The sequence below is a fragment of the Calidris pugnax genome, unplaced genomic scaffold (genome assembly GCF_001431845.1).
Source record: "Calidris pugnax isolate Ruff unplaced genomic scaffold, ASM143184v1 scaffold141, whole genome shotgun sequence".
NCBI classification, from domain to species: domain Eukaryota; kingdom Metazoa; phylum Chordata; class Aves; order Charadriiformes; family Scolopacidae; genus Calidris; species Calidris pugnax.
The window spans coordinates 1,194,897-1,210,629 of NW_015090902.1; the positions used below are offsets into that span (position 1 = coordinate 1,194,897).

Genomic DNA, 15,733 nt, shown 5'->3' on the forward strand with positions numbered 1-15,733 from the left:
TCTCTCCAGTAGCTCCCTGTCCCTCTTGAACTGGGGAGCCCAGAACTGGACGCAGGATTCCAGTTGTGGCCTCCCCAGTGCAGAGCAGAGGGGGAGAATGACCTCCCTTGACCTACTGGCCACACTCTTCCCTATGCAGCCCAGGATCCCATTGGCCTCTTGGCCACAAGGGCACATTGCTGGTACATGGAAAGTGTGCTATCTACCAGGACTCCCAGATCCTTCTCCTCAGTAGTGCTTCCCAGAAGATCCGTCCCTAACCTGTAGTGGTGTCTGGGGTTCTTCTTCCCCAAGTGAAGGACCCTACATTTGTCCTTGTTGAACCTCATTAGGTTGTTCTCTGCCCAGCTCTCCAGCCTGTCCAGGTCTCAGTGGATGGCGGCACAGCCCTCAGGGGTGTCAGCCACCCCTCCTAATTTGGTATCACCAGCAAACTTGCTGAGGATACACTCTGTCCCCTCATCCAGGTCATTGATGAATATGTGTCATCTTTGTGTGCTTGTTCTGAGGTCAGTAAACAAACAGGTGCTACTCATGCTCACACTGGCCGTCATTTTCTCTGATTTTTGGAGTCCTAGGAAGGATTACAGCAAGGTCTGCATACGTTCCCATAAACTGATGCTGCTTTTCAGGGAAATGTTGTTATTTTCAAGCAGAAGTACAACGTTTGATTGTTGCGCTGCAAAAACACTTTGTATTTACCCAGACCACCGTTATCTGCAGAATATTGATGCATATGTCCACACAGCTGCATTCAAAGTGCCATTTCAAATAAGTCACCCACAAATTAACAGATTGGCTTTCATGTTACTCAAACTACTTTTAATAGGAAATTACAGGGGTACTAAAATGACAGATCTACTCCTACAGAAGACAAATGAAAACGCATTCAAGCTGCGTGATAGTTTACTTACTTTGTGGTACCTGGTGAAATCCTGTCATTTAAAAAGTTGTATTTTAATATTTAACACAAAATAAAACCAGGGTTTTCCTTTAAAGGAAAAATGCACGGCTGAATATCACAGAGCTCTGTTGCCAGCTAGTGTTGCTATCAAAATTCCTCCAAATATTTCAATGGAAAATTTGCAATTTGAAATATGAAAAGTTAAACTTAAGTGAAAATATGAATAATGAATATGAAACTTAAATATGAAACTTAAATTTTGCTTGAACAGATGCAGAATGACAAGTTCTTGATGTGAGATTTACTAGACATGTTAAAAAGCTGTCCCACACTAGATGCAGATTTCACCAATGCTGATGTCCAGCCTCAGTTCTAATCTACATCCTTTCTTTGGTTGCTCTAAAATAACTGCCATTTAATTTTCAATAATCTTTCAAGCAGTAAGAACATGACAGCTAGCAGAGATCTGATTAGTCATTTCATCACTATAAATCTTAATTTGGACTGTTTTACATTCCTTTTACTATCAGTTTTTCAATCAAAGTTTTTAATTCTTTCAACATCTCTATAACCATGTGCTTGTTATCATTCTTTGGACCTTGAAATACAATGGATGTGATCAAATTTGGGCCACAGTCTGGACTAGGACTGGTTTCTATGGCTCAGGTTTCTTTCCTGTTGTCCTGTACTTCACTGTCTGACTGGGTCCTAACAAAGTGCAAGCCTTTGGAGAAGGGTAATTGCCCCCAGGGAAGTTAGGGCAGTCTGACCTCCTCCAATTATCCCCATCAAAGTGCTGTAGGGATTTTCAGACACGCACACATACATATGCTTTCAAAGTGTTTGTTCTGGAATTGATATACAGCAGAGTCAATAATTCTCAGGAATTCCTCCGACTTCTTTAAGACGGAGTCTACATCTACTTGCTATTTTTATTCAGTGTTTATCATTGTCACATGCTGCTATTTCACACACTCTTTCATCTACGATGGCCAGATAAATACCATCTGGTTATGTTAAAGCCTTCAGGCAGAATAATAAAGATGTAGATGTGTACATAACCGGCCTTCAGGTGCAAGAATGACAACAGTTCCCACGTTCCACGAGACCTGCCCCTTAACACCAGGCAAAGCTGGATGTGAACACATAGGACTTTCATTCAGAAGGGGGAAAACTAGGTTCTCCTTCTTTCTTCCCAAGCTTATTTCTACTTTTTACATAATGACAGCCCAGTAAAATAGTATCAACAGATCCTGCACATGAGTTTCTCCCCCTTCTTTTCCCTTTCAAGTAGTTCTTTGAGAATTCAACACCTGAGATGCATTTCAGCTGTGCTGCAGTGCCTATATGAATATTGGCATCTTATTCTAATGCCCGCAAATAAATACTGTCTGGCAGCATGGTCCTCCCTAAGCAGGACCATCACGTTCTGTCATTAATGATCTGGAGAAACCATCTTCAGTAGCGAGAGGGGAGAAATCTGTGGGAAATGGCTATTCTTTGGAAAGGCTGCCATGTACAGGACAAGCTTCCCCTGGAAACGTACCAAGATCTAAACTTGGTGGAATGAGAAGAAATGAATAATGAATAAATGGTAGGAAAAAAATTGCATCCATTGGTCGCAACTGGATGTGAAGCAATAGCAGAAAGTGACATCCCTGTCTCAAACTAATCTAATCTTAGTCCCTGTCTAAGACTAATCAAATTTGATGTCTCCTAAAACAAACAACTTGCAGCTGGAAAGTGCCGACAAAACATTAAAATGCATAAATAGTAACAAAAAGTTCAACACATTTGAAAGGGTGTAATAGTTTGCCTGCTCTGAAGAGGTCCCACGTTATCAGGCATGCCTGGCATTCACGGCTCTACACAAAGCACTAATGCAGAAAGGACAGTGAATGTCTATTTTCCAGTCGCTACTATACTGTGTTTTGATTTAATCCTGTTGATAAAGTCAACATTATGATATTTAAGCTTGCTGGACTGAAAAAATTTTTTTAAAAAAATCTAATTTTGCTAAGAAAGGCTATTTACACTAAGAGCTTCATATTACAAAATTTAAAATGCAATTCGTTTTTTCTTCGGAATTTTTTTCCCATTTGCAGTTTACTAACACAATTCCTGAGATAAAATGTGGCCACTAAAATGCTCCTTTTAACCCGTTACGTTTCCTACTGGAGGTGGCAGCCAAGAGCCAACCATACCCCTGGGGAAGGATGGGCTTTTCCAGAAGTGGCACAGGCTCTTCTGAGGAATTGCGATTTATAGAACTGAAAGTAAAATGCATTTCAAGAAACACACTGTATCCGTGCGGAATTCACATTTCATTCACATGGGAAATGTCATACTATGGGAAATACAGTCCTCAAGTAAAGTTGTGTTTATCAGAAGTTTGTTTTCCATGCAATAAATTTCAATCAGAGTTGCTAGATTGAAAAAGACATGTCAACCTTATCTTTTAAAAATTACCAGGATTGCACTGCCATTTTATTCCGATGAGAATGAAAAACAAAATTCTCCTTCAGCACTGACACAAACATGACATGCTCATATGAAACACACACGTGAAAACGACACTTTAGAACTGATTTGAGTACTGTCAAAGAGCAATAATGCTAAAAAATCTCCAATGCGTAACAACACGTAATTCAACTCTTGTTATATTATATTCCTGAACAGACCAATTTCGGGACTTCTGCATAACAAATGGCAAAATGATCCTGACCTCTTACAACAGAAATTGTTTTTCTTCCACTTTGTGTCTGGAGGGCCTAAAAGAATGACAACTATGTTCCACACTGTAATTTATGAAGTGTCCTTAATCTACATAATTTATATTATATGGAAGACATGCGACTGCCACACGGAACGGCCTGGATGAATGCTTCATTTATCTGCTCTGCAATGGGTAACAACTGCTTCACTCTGCGTTGCTGCCTTGGTTTTTACCCAGCCCCTAATGGAAAGGGGGGGCTGAGAGATAACGCCTGGGATTGCCCGCTGTGGAATCTCCAAAGGGCCACCCCAAACCATCCGATTATCACTCTGGACACAAGAAGCAGCCAACAGGGAAATTCAGTTTGTTGGATCCCTTTCCATAATTACGTCACGCTTCATGCAAACTGGAAGGTTCAAGAGGTGAAGAGGTCTTGGGAGGAATTTGAACGTTTGCCATCTTATCGTTAGGTAATGACATTTTAATAGTTTAATTAACCATCAGGCAATGAGAAGTCCAGCATGAGAATGGTTGAATGCCTAATTATTAAGTCACGAAACAAGATATGCTGCAGGGAAGGGGAAACAATCCTATTTATTTTGAAGGGGGTCTTGAAAAGGGTTGGGTGACAGGACAAGAGGGAGACTGCCAGTCTTCAAGTGAGTCTATAAGAGGGTCATAAGGTATTTTAAAAAACTCCAAAACTAAATCATAAAAATCTGTACAGTCAAGATAAAAAGAAAATTATAAATAAAAAAGGTTAAATTATAAAAAGTGCTTTTGATATTTAGCTACAAAAAATTCCTGTTGGGAACAAAATCTACAAAAAATATAAAACCATCCTACGACCTTACAGTACAAGTGTTAATACACAGTGTTAACAGTTATGTTGCTCACCTATCCAGAAGAATTTTAAATATGGCGAAACTGTAAAAATAGACAATTCCAGGACTTCTAAGCAACTAGCACCTGCAAGGAGTTCGTGTGAACTTCACACCACCTCGAGGAGTTACACCCGATATTGACGTGACACGGAAACAGCCGCACTACCAACTATTTTTAGCAGTAGAAGGAACAAGTCCCAGTGACACAGTGACACTGGGCCAGCCGAGGAGCTAGCTAAGAAGTTCCCTGTGGGTGCCTCAGCCAACACTGCTCCCTTGCCCAAAAGTCCAAAAAGCTCTGGAACTACTGTGGGGTTTTTTCCCCCCCTCGGTATGAGTAGTGCAAAAGGCTCAAAAGTACCACTTTGAGCCAACTAGCAACGGAGAGTTGTACACGGGTATCACTGAGTAACACACCAACTGCTACCAGATAAAAAGATGACATCTGGTCCTCCACTGATGGCACGGGTAAATTAACTACTTGAAAAACTAAAATCAATCAATCCACCACCAAGCACAACCGAAAAGTAAACCCCGAAGGCTCTCTGTCCCAGAGTTCCCCCAACGGAAACACCACAACTTTTTTTCCTTGTTAGATTACTCGAGGAATGCGTAATGAATTTATCCCATTCTCTTAAGGTGTTGTAGGTGGTTTAAAATACTACAGCAAGTAAAGCCCACTTGCATAAAAGGCTGTTAAGTGTTTGCAAGGTTGCTGGGTATGTGTAGCAGTTTGAAAAATTGCCACTAAAATACTATTACTAATATTTTCCCTTTAAAATACATGCATGTCAGCAATTACATCACATGTACACGTATGTAGCACAGCAGAGGGGAAGGGAGAGAGAATTTATGATGACGCCAGATCCCAGTGCTAGAAGAAACATGAAGGTAAATGGCACCTTGCTGCCTATGGCCCCACGTTCATTTTAACTCCAAGACAACTTGTACGCAGAATTTGACTACAGAAATATCCTCTGCATGGAATAGGGAAGGGAAGGAGAGGGCAGGAACATCACACATAACTATTGTAAAGCCTCATCACTGATGAACAATGTCCTGCCAAGGTGCGGAGAGATGGCTGAAGCCCTGTGGAGATCATCTTCAGAGCATTACAGAACAAAGTACCCAAAGTTGGTTTTGTCTATGAACAAGTATATGGCTGTAGCATGTCTAAAATGTACATCAACTCACCTGTCATAGATGGTGCCAGTTTTCTTTGCCCCTTGTGGTCCACAGTACCTTCATAAGCAACAGTCACATCATACACTGCATCCAGATAGTCCTTCATTGTGTCAATGGCTACATGAGTTGCCTTCACACGCGGCGTCAGCACATGCTTTAATATAGCAAGCCCTAGAGGGGGGAAAAATTAAAAATTGCAGTGTTTGAAAGTAAACTGGACTACATTACAAAACAGACATCGCGCCAAGGAACTTCAGCACCCTCACTCAAAATCACAAAAGGTTTATTTTCAATTTCAGTTCTCGGTTGAGAGGGAGAATGTGCACGTGTGCACACCACAAACGCTCAACTGAGCACATGAAGAAGATGAAGCAGAAATCCTAAAGCACATCAATGACAAAAAGGCTGCTCAACAAGAGTCCTTTTTACAGCTCCTTCTCTAGAAGCAGTGATGGTTTTAGTCTGGCTTATAAATGATGAAACTGCACTTCTTCACTGTTTACATTTTGTCCATCTGAGGTAAAAAAAAAAAAAAAAAGGGGGCAAATTAACTGAGAAATACTAAACACACAGGACATCACCTCCTGAAATTCTGTATCAGAAACAGATTTGCTAGGTCAGTCATAAGCACAGATAATTTTAAGCACGCCTAATGCTCATCTGGCATTTGACTTCTGAAGGACAAATCGATTTGGTCTACATACTTAGTCCCAATACTGCACCATGGTGAAAAAACAGTGGTTGTTTTAAACTTCACATGCTTAAAACAGGGTGTTACATTTCTCCAAAGCTACCAAGCTATCAGACATACCTATACGTTTTGCTATTTTCTACTACAGATTCTAGCTTTCCCTGCTTTTGCTTCCTTCTTCCTCGTGGCACCTTCTGGGCCATTAGATATGGTTACTCTGAGGGTCCTCACTTTGGGGAAGGACAGGGGAAAGCAGTTCCAACAGCTTCTGCCCACTCCAATGACTTCCTGCTATGGAAAAAGGGATGTTCCACTTTATCCTTGCAGTTGTTTCCCTTACTGCTCTTTCCTTGTTCCTGCTGTTAACCTTGTATTGCTCGGGCACCCCTCTCCCACCAGCGGGTTCAAGTCACCATCCCAGCAGAAAACCAAGCAGGGAAAGGGATGTTACAGCGCTGAGGATAGACAGCAAGGAGGAAACTGATCCCCTGCTTCCCTGAAAACAGCACAGGCTCAACAGTATTGCATATCCAGCTGACCACTTCCACCTAGAGCATGCTTAAGAACATATAAATACGCTGGCCCCAAAAGTATCAACTTAATTCTATTTCTAGCCTTTTAACATACAACGGCTTTCAAAATGACAACAAACGACAAAAAAAACCCCAAACCTTTTCATGATTCGAACACAGCTCTTCCACACTTACTTGAAAATGCTTCTAGGGGGAAAAAAAAAGTATTACGCAAAAATTCTCACTATTTTGCTATAAGATGGGTATCTTTCTCAAAAAGAAGTATCCAAATAAAATTCCAATTATTCCTTTCTAGCCTTATTTTTCACTGGCTTAGTCTTCAGTTCATTTTTAAAGAACCATCCATTGTTACCTACTGGTTCCTGATAAAGCAAAAATTTTTCTAAACCAAAGTATTGTGGTATTGCTTTTGATACTTTTCTGCTTGCAAAAGCAATTCAAAAGATACTATATTATGTCCTGATTTTGTACCAAACTTCTCTCCCTTGTTGGGCAAAGCATACTTTGATCTACAATTATGAAAATATCTACTGAACACTGTAAGATAATGCTAATTTCTAAGCTGCTCTATGATGCTTACAGTTGAAAATTTCAGCATAAATCATTATCTTGATTTCTTAATATTTGCTAAAAATTTCCTTGTCTGAACAGAAAGATAAAAGGTTATTTACTAGCACTCCTTCTGAAGTCATTGTTCTCAGCTTTACCGGCAACAGCGATAACTGTCTATGCAAAATGTTATATGGATCATGTAAATATTTTGAAGCATAACATGGTGGCAGTGTTTTCTTAGCTTGTGAACTGCTACATCAAACAGCTAATTATGTTATGTTTCAAAATGTTTGCTGTGTAAATGAAGCACTGAATATTCTAGTGTTGTGTCAGCACCCACATCAGAGTGGACGTTCCACTCAACACAACTCTCGTTGATCTGAATTCCCAAACAAATTCTAAAAACCCCGTCATTCCTCTCCTGCCCAACTCATCTTTTCCCCTTAACCAAACTATTACTGTGGGGGAGAAAAAAGGCAAACAGGTTTTGGTGAGAACCAAATCCTCTAGACAAATTAATGTAGGTATCTAAGACTATTTGGTGCTGAGTTTTTTGAATCCATGGCCAGTTTTGGTGATGAAGATGGTCAGTCACAACCCGTGAAATGCAATTGTAGAATAAGCCCCTCTGAGGCCATGTGCTACCAGTGAACTCTTGAAGGTTTAAGGACAAAATGAGTATGTGCCTAATTAAAATCAATCAAGAAAGTTCACTATTCAGAAACACTCTCCGGTGCATGATAAACATGCAGCGACACCAGGAGTGCAGCACATCCTTTTAAAGAATCCATTTTATAAAAACATGAACCACACATTCTTGCAATTACTTCATGATCTTTGCTAAAATCAACATAACAGAACTTAAACCCAAGCAGTTACTGTATAGTTACCTTGGCAAGCTGCCCGCATCCTGAGAAATACTAAACACACAGGACATCACCTCCTGAAATTCTGTATCAGAAACAGATTTGCTAGGTCAGTCATAAGCACAGATAATTTTAAGCACGCCTAATGCTCATCTGGCATTTGACTTCTGAAGGACAAATCGATTTGGTCTACATACTTAGTCCCAATACTGCACCATGGTGAAAAAACAGTGGTTGTTTTAAACTTCACATGCTTAAAACAGGGTGTTACATTTCTCCAAAGCTACCAAGCTATCAGACATACCTATACGTTTTGCTATTTTCTACTACAGATTCTAGCTTTCCCTGCTTTTGCTTCCTTCTTCCTCGTGGCACCTTCTGGGCCATTAGATATGGTTACTCTGAGGGTCCTCACTTTGGGGAAGGACAGGGGAAAGCAGTTCCAACAGCTTCTGCCCACTCCAATGACTTCCTGCTATGGAAAAAGGGATGTTCCACTTTATCCTTGCAGTTGTTTCCCTTACTGCTCTTTCCTTGTTCCTGCTGTTAACCTTGTATTGCTCGGGCACCCCTCTCCCACCAGCGGGTTCAAGTCACCATCCCAGCAGAAAACCAAGCAGGGAAAGGGATGTTACAGCGCTGAGGATAGACAGCAAGGAGGAAACTGATCCCCTGCTTCCCTGAAAACAGCACAGGCTCAACAGTATTGCATATCCAGCTGACCACTTCCACCTAGAGCATGCTTAAGAACATATAAATACGCTGGCCCCAAAAGTATCAACTTAATTCTATTTCTAGCCTTTTAACATACAACGGCTTTCAAAATGACAACAAACGACAAAAAAAACCCCAAACCTTTTCATGATTCGAACACAGCTCTTCCACACTTACTTGAAAATGCTTCTATGGGGAAAAAAAATGTATTACGCAAAAATTCTCACTATTTTGCTATAAGATGGGTATCTTTCTCAAAAAGAAGTATCCAAATAAAATTCCAATTATTCCTTTCTAGCCTTATTTTTCACTGGCTTAGTCTTCAGTTCATTTTTAAAGAACCATCCATTGTTACCTACCAGGCCATTTTTAAAGAACCATCCATTGTTACCTACTGGTTCCTGATAAAGCAAAAATTTTTCTAAACCAAAGTATTGTGGTATTGCTTTTGATACTTTTCTGCTTGCAAAAGCAATTCAAAAGATACTATATTATGTCCTGATTTTGTACCAAACTTCTCTCCCTTGTTGGGCAATTGATCTACAATTATGAAAATATCTACTGAACACTGTAAGATAATGCTAATTTCTAAGCTGCTCTACGATGCTTACAGTTGAAAATTTCAGCATAAATCATTATCTTGATTTCTTAATATTTGCTAAAAATTTCCTTGTCTGAACACAAAGATAAAAGGTTATTTACTAGCACTCCTTCTGAAGTCATTGTTCTCAGCTTTACCGGCAACAGCGATAACTGTCTATGCAAAATGTTATATGGATCATGTAAATATTTTGAAGCATAACATGGTGGCAGTGTTTTCTTAGCTTGTGAACTGCTACATCAAACAGCTAATTATGTTATGTTTCAAAATGTTTGCTGTGTAAATGAAGCACTGAATATTCTAGTGTTGTGTCAGCACCCACATCAGAGTGGACACTCCACTCAACACAACTCGCGTTGATCTGAATTCCCAAACGTATTCTAAAAACCCCATCATTCCTCTCCTGCCCAACTCCTCTTTTCCCCTTAACCAAACTATTACTGTGGGGGAGAAAAAAGGCAAACAGGTTTTGGTGAGAACCGAATCCTCTAGAGAAATTAATTTAGGTATCTAAGACTATTTGGTGCTGAGTTTTTTGAATCCATGGCCAGTTTTGGTGATGAAGATGGTCAGTCACAACCCGTGAAATGCAATTGTAGAATAAGCCCCTCTGAGGCCATGTGCTACCAGTGAACTCTTGAAGGTTTAAGGACAAAATGAGTATGTGCCTAATTAAAATCAATCAAGAAAGTTCACTATTCAGAAACACTCTCCGGTGCATGATAAACATGCAGCAACACCAGGAGCGCAGCACATCCTTTTAAAGAATCCATTTTATAAAAACATGAACCACACATTCTTGCAATTACTTCATGATCTTTGCTAAAATCAACATAACAGAACTTAAACCCAAGCAGTTACTGTATAGTTACCTTGGCAAGCTGCCCGCATCCAGCTCACAAAACACGCTGTGCTTAAACTGTTTTTAATGTTGTGCAATACTAAGTTAGGACTCTCTGTCAAAGTATTTAAGGTCATGAGATTTTATTTTAAATGCCAAAGAAAACGAACTAGATTTCTAATAATGTAATACTCTACCTTAACATGCTATAGGCTTTGCTCTTCTGTTACCTAACTTTTATATGGTAAACAAACCTTAAAAAAAATATGAAAGCAATGTGAAAATCTGAAGAAATACAGTGAGCAAGGGTACTTGAAATATCTGCTGTTCGCTAGACTGCAGTAAGATGCAGAATTTCTTCAGAAAGTCTGCAAGAAAACGGAACAAAATAAGGTTTAATTTGGGAAGTATAAAGGCCCAAATCATTAACACCTACAGAATTAATTTTTCATCTAAACACAAAAGAAGGAGAAACTCCAAAGGAAACACCATTTATCTAACCTCTCAGGGTGAAGCTACAAATATAATAGCTGATATATACATATATTATATACATATATAATAACTCTATGGGGATGATCTCTCTTTCTCTTCCTTCATCCAGGGCAAAACCTGCTGGTCAGTGCAGGCAGGCCATCTACATTTTCAGACCTGGACTCCATTGGTCATATTTGTACCCCTGACATGAGCACATGCCATGTTTTAAAATGAAAACAATAAAAAAACACCTCGAAATTAAGAATAACCCACATCTATTACCTTAGTTTTATCACATTTCATCAACAAAAGTTATGTGCTCACTGCAAGTGGATGTCAGAATTAGTTTGAGGGGGTTTTTTCCCCCCTATAAAACCATGCTGCTGGGCAGTAACACAAAAACTGAAAGCTGGGTGAAAAAAAATGAATTGATATCAATACCAATTAGATCTTTCTTTCCTTATTTTTCTTTTTTCACGTGTATATGTGTACAGAAGTGATATTAGCCTGAGGGCTTTGCAGTTGCCTGGGGTGTCCCCAGTACTCACCCAACACTGAGTTGCCACCAGCCTTCTGGAACGCCCCCAGTGATCAACTCCCTTCTTATCAAAACCAGAGTCAGATTTATAAAATGACATTTGGTGGGAGACCTCATCCGTTCGTACACTAAGTAGTCCACTGACTTACATAAACAGGACTCAGCTGGTGATAGCATCTAAAAATTGCACGCTCTTGTAAAAAGTGTTTTCCATCACCACGAACTAAAGTATATGAAACGCAAAGAATCCCCTCAAGAAGAGTATGACCATCCCACAGCGACACACGGGAGACACCACACTTTGGTACACCTCCTTCCGTCATGGTATCGCCAGAAACACAAGGTACTTCTCGCTCTCCTCAATTTCATTTCCTAAGGATGACTTTCAAGAAAAGAAATCCTTTCTTCATCCTAACGGTATGTCTCTCAAATGGTTCTCAATGTATCCTCCCTACTTTTTCAAAAAATTATATTCTTCTTTCCACAGCTCAGTGCGCACACTTACATCACGCTTGCGTACATGAAAGTGTGTGGAAAAAATATCACCAAAAGCTATTTTTTAGAGACAGTTCCCAATAACATTTCTGGATATTAAATACTTTCGATTGCTTTAAAATACAATCTAAAGCCAAAGCCAAGATCTAGAAGGGAAACATTTTCTATTAGCTCGGTTGAAATACCTCTTTTTCGCATGATCTGTAAAAGCAATTTTGAGATAAGCATATCCTGAACGCACAAACATCTTAGCAGAAAGCATGATACTAGTCAAGATAAACTTAGCATTAAAAAACATTACGTTTGCAACTCTTCTGCATAAAACCATAATAAATGAATACCTGAAATGTTTGCTTGATTAAATGACCTTTGTTAAAAATCAAACACTAATACAAAATTCCATAAATGCCTCTCACCAGGGAAGATTGTTTTGTCTTCATTCAGCAACAGCGAGCCAAGTTAAATTTAACAAGCTTCTTAGCCCTTTCTCCTCGACTTTTCGGAGTTAGTAACATTAGGAGTAGGAGGGCTTTGGATTACTTCTATTTATTTTCAAATCTTTAGAATGCCATTGCTTAACATTTGGATAAAATTAATATCCTGCTAAGCCTAAGAAATTTGTGGTTGTTTGGAACATTATATAGGTCTAACTCCCAGAAAATGATCAGAAATCTATACATATATATATTTTGGTACAATATAAATGGAACAAATTTTATACCAGAAGCTGGTACAAAAATAATAATCATGTATTTTGTGGGTTTTATAGAAATTTTGTTCTGTAGTCCAGTACCATTAAAAACACTCAGCCTTAGAAGATTTACAGTTTGGAATAAATAAATACATAAAATAAAAATTACCACTTCTGACATTATGACAAGATTAGAGTTAAATCCATATGAAAATATGACTGCCATCTACATATTATAATTCCCTGGATTCAGCAACTCAAGCCCACTGACTAGTGTGGAAGAATCACTGCACTTTTAGGATGCCTAAAGCAACAGGTCAGAGCCTGAAAGGTGTCACCACTACGTAAGTCAACGGAAAGGCTGCATCCCAGATTTTGAAGATGGGAATCACATTAGCCAACTTCTCCCTTACAATGGAAAACCTAAAGCAAACTCTAACCCAAGATTCATGACTATACACTTCAGTAGTGGAAGTTGGATGGCAAAAGCTCAGAGGCCAAGAGGCCAAACAGATACCGTCACATTCTTAGATCTTCAAGAGAAAGACAGAGACAGAGAGTAAAGGGAGAAATATCTTCCCCTCCCATTTGACTATGAGACTCTTACAAGATGTCCCATTTGAAACACATTAGTCACCAACCATACTAAAACCTGGAGAAAAAGAGAGCCCGTCCTGCTAGTAATTGCTGGAATCACCTCATGCAGCCACCTAAGGAGAGGACAAGTAGCATCTGGTTCAAATCCAGCTACGTGGCACGTGTCCCCATCAGCTTGGAAGTGGGGTGTTCTCATTTCCTCCAACAGGAACATGAAAACTTGACAGGGGCCATCATCTGGTACTCTGGCACTGCTTACGTGGTTTGCTATGGCTGTGAAACCCCAGCAAATATTGCTATTTTGGCCAACAAAGATAAATATCTGATTAATTTTCTCAACTCAACAGAATTTAACTTGTTCTATGAATAACTTCCGCATTAATCCTATGATATATAACCAAACTAGTTTTAGAGAGGTCGCTTTTGCTTTTGTTTCTAAACTCTGGGAAGGGCATTTTTTCTCTCCCCAATGCAATCAAATGTATTTTGATCTTAAAATGCTGCCTGTTCTATCCTGGGTAAAAATCTGACGTGACTGGAATTTTCTGTCACTTGTAAAACATGTAGAATGAGTAATCTGCAGTTTCTGAAGGTACTAGCATTATCCTGAGATGATAACATTCTCAGTTTATCACCATAAAACCAGTACTCCTGGAAGCAGAGAACTTTCTGTATCCCACTGAATACAGCTATGGTGGACTTCAAATTAATTAGAATAGAGTTTGGCTGCGTCAAATCCATCAGCACTGAAGGCTAATGTGCATGTGTCAGTCTCCAGCATGAAAACCAGGAATATTAATGCCCAAATGTTACCATTTTGACCTCTAGATGGTTTTGGCATTCTTCAGTTTTAATAAACAGAAACCTGGCAGTACATTCAACTTGAACTTGGCAAGGTAGTTAATGACGAATTTTCAAGACCAGTTCATGGATTTCATTTTTTACTCTACAATAGTCCTTATTTCTTTCTAAAAATAGTAAAAAAGTACATGGCCCTACTCCTTCCCTAGAAGTTTCTCCGTGCTTTTTAGCCTTCAGTCTCAACTTACTCATATCCAGATCTACCCAGATCTACTGGATCTACCCCGTGTATTTGATTTTCCTGTGTTTCAGAGACAGGAAATCCATCTGCTCTTGCTAGGGGTCAAGGTTTGGTGTAGAACCCAAGTCTTCTGGCAGAACAAACTGTAACATGAAGGATTAAAAAAAGTTGCCTCTCTTTCAAGGGTGGCCTCAATCACCTCTAAATTCTTTTGCTGTTTGATATCCTTCCATCCTATTCACAGATAGAAAAGATTTATTTATATATTCGTATCAGTGAGGAAAGACATAATAGTTGAAAACAGCACTGTGAAAGCATGTCTTTGAATATCAAACTAAGACTTTTTCCCCCGAACTTCTTTTTGATGAACTGGTCCTCGTCCTGATTGTAAAAAGGCAGTAACTGTGTCCAAAAATGGTGTTTACTTAAAAAGAACATCAAGATTTGAGATACAGCTCATCAGCTGCTCACGCTCAGACCAGGTAATTGAGTTTGGCCTAATAATTCTGTTTAAACTAACGAACGTTCTCTGGAAGATAATCCAGCCCATGGAGAGTAAAAGTAAACACAAATCCCACAAAACCATTTCATACTTCCCCTCTGCAAAACTACTACAACATATACTCACACTTATGTCAAAACCAGTATTTCAGGCAGCATGATAAACAGGAGTTCTGCTCGTGCTCTAGGAACAGCTTTGTTATCTTTGGGTACAATATCATTGGTCCTACCATAAATTTGAAGTTTAACTCTTCTTAATTAAACCACTTTATCCAGTATTACACTTGTACTATTTTGTCAACACATGAATTGTGCAAAAAAGGTCAGGAAAACTTATTATTTTAAGGTATAAAAACAAGCAAAAAAAAATTCCCCTGCATGTCTGTGAAGCGAACACTGAATCACGGTGCTCTGTAACAAACATGCTAAGACAACAAGACTAAATTATCGGACTTCTTCATATCTCCACAATGAATGAAGTACAAATTTTAACCTAGAAGTTACAGTACGTCCTCGTTCCTCTGACTGGCAGAGCTACGGGGCATTACTACCTTTCCTAAAACTGTACGAAATGAGAAGCTCGTGATCAACTGGTCACGGTGCCCGTGCTGCAGCCCCAGCACGCGACCAGCAACCAGCATCGTGGTGCACTGGGGCTGCTGGGTGGAAATCACAAGCTGCACAGTGGCGTGGTGGGACCATGGAGAGTCTTTGTCATCTTCCATCAGTGGCCATGCAGTGCTCCCCATCCTCACAGCTCCCTCATCACAGAATCTTCATAATTGGAATGGACCTTTGAGATCAACGAGTCCAACCAAACAAAAAAACAAAAAAAAACCAACACAAAACCACACAGAACCAAAGCAAAAAAACCAACAGCTCATCACCACCAACACTCACCACAC

The 15,733-nt window shown here is 39.5% G+C and overlaps 1 protein-coding gene across 1 annotated transcript in view; it reads right to left on the reverse strand.

The window, feature by feature from the left end:
- The window catches only part of AGPAT5 (1-acylglycerol-3-phosphate O-acyltransferase 5), an 81,653-nt gene that overhangs the window by 34,487 nt on the left and 31,433 nt on the right, over positions 1 to 15,733 (reverse strand). The window contains exon 6 of the mRNA XM_014948973.1: positions 5,699 to 5,860. Coding sequence (XP_014804459.1) covers positions 5,699 to 5,860 — 162 coding nt within the window. The remainder of the gene's footprint in view (positions 1 to 5,698; positions 5,861 to 15,733) is intronic.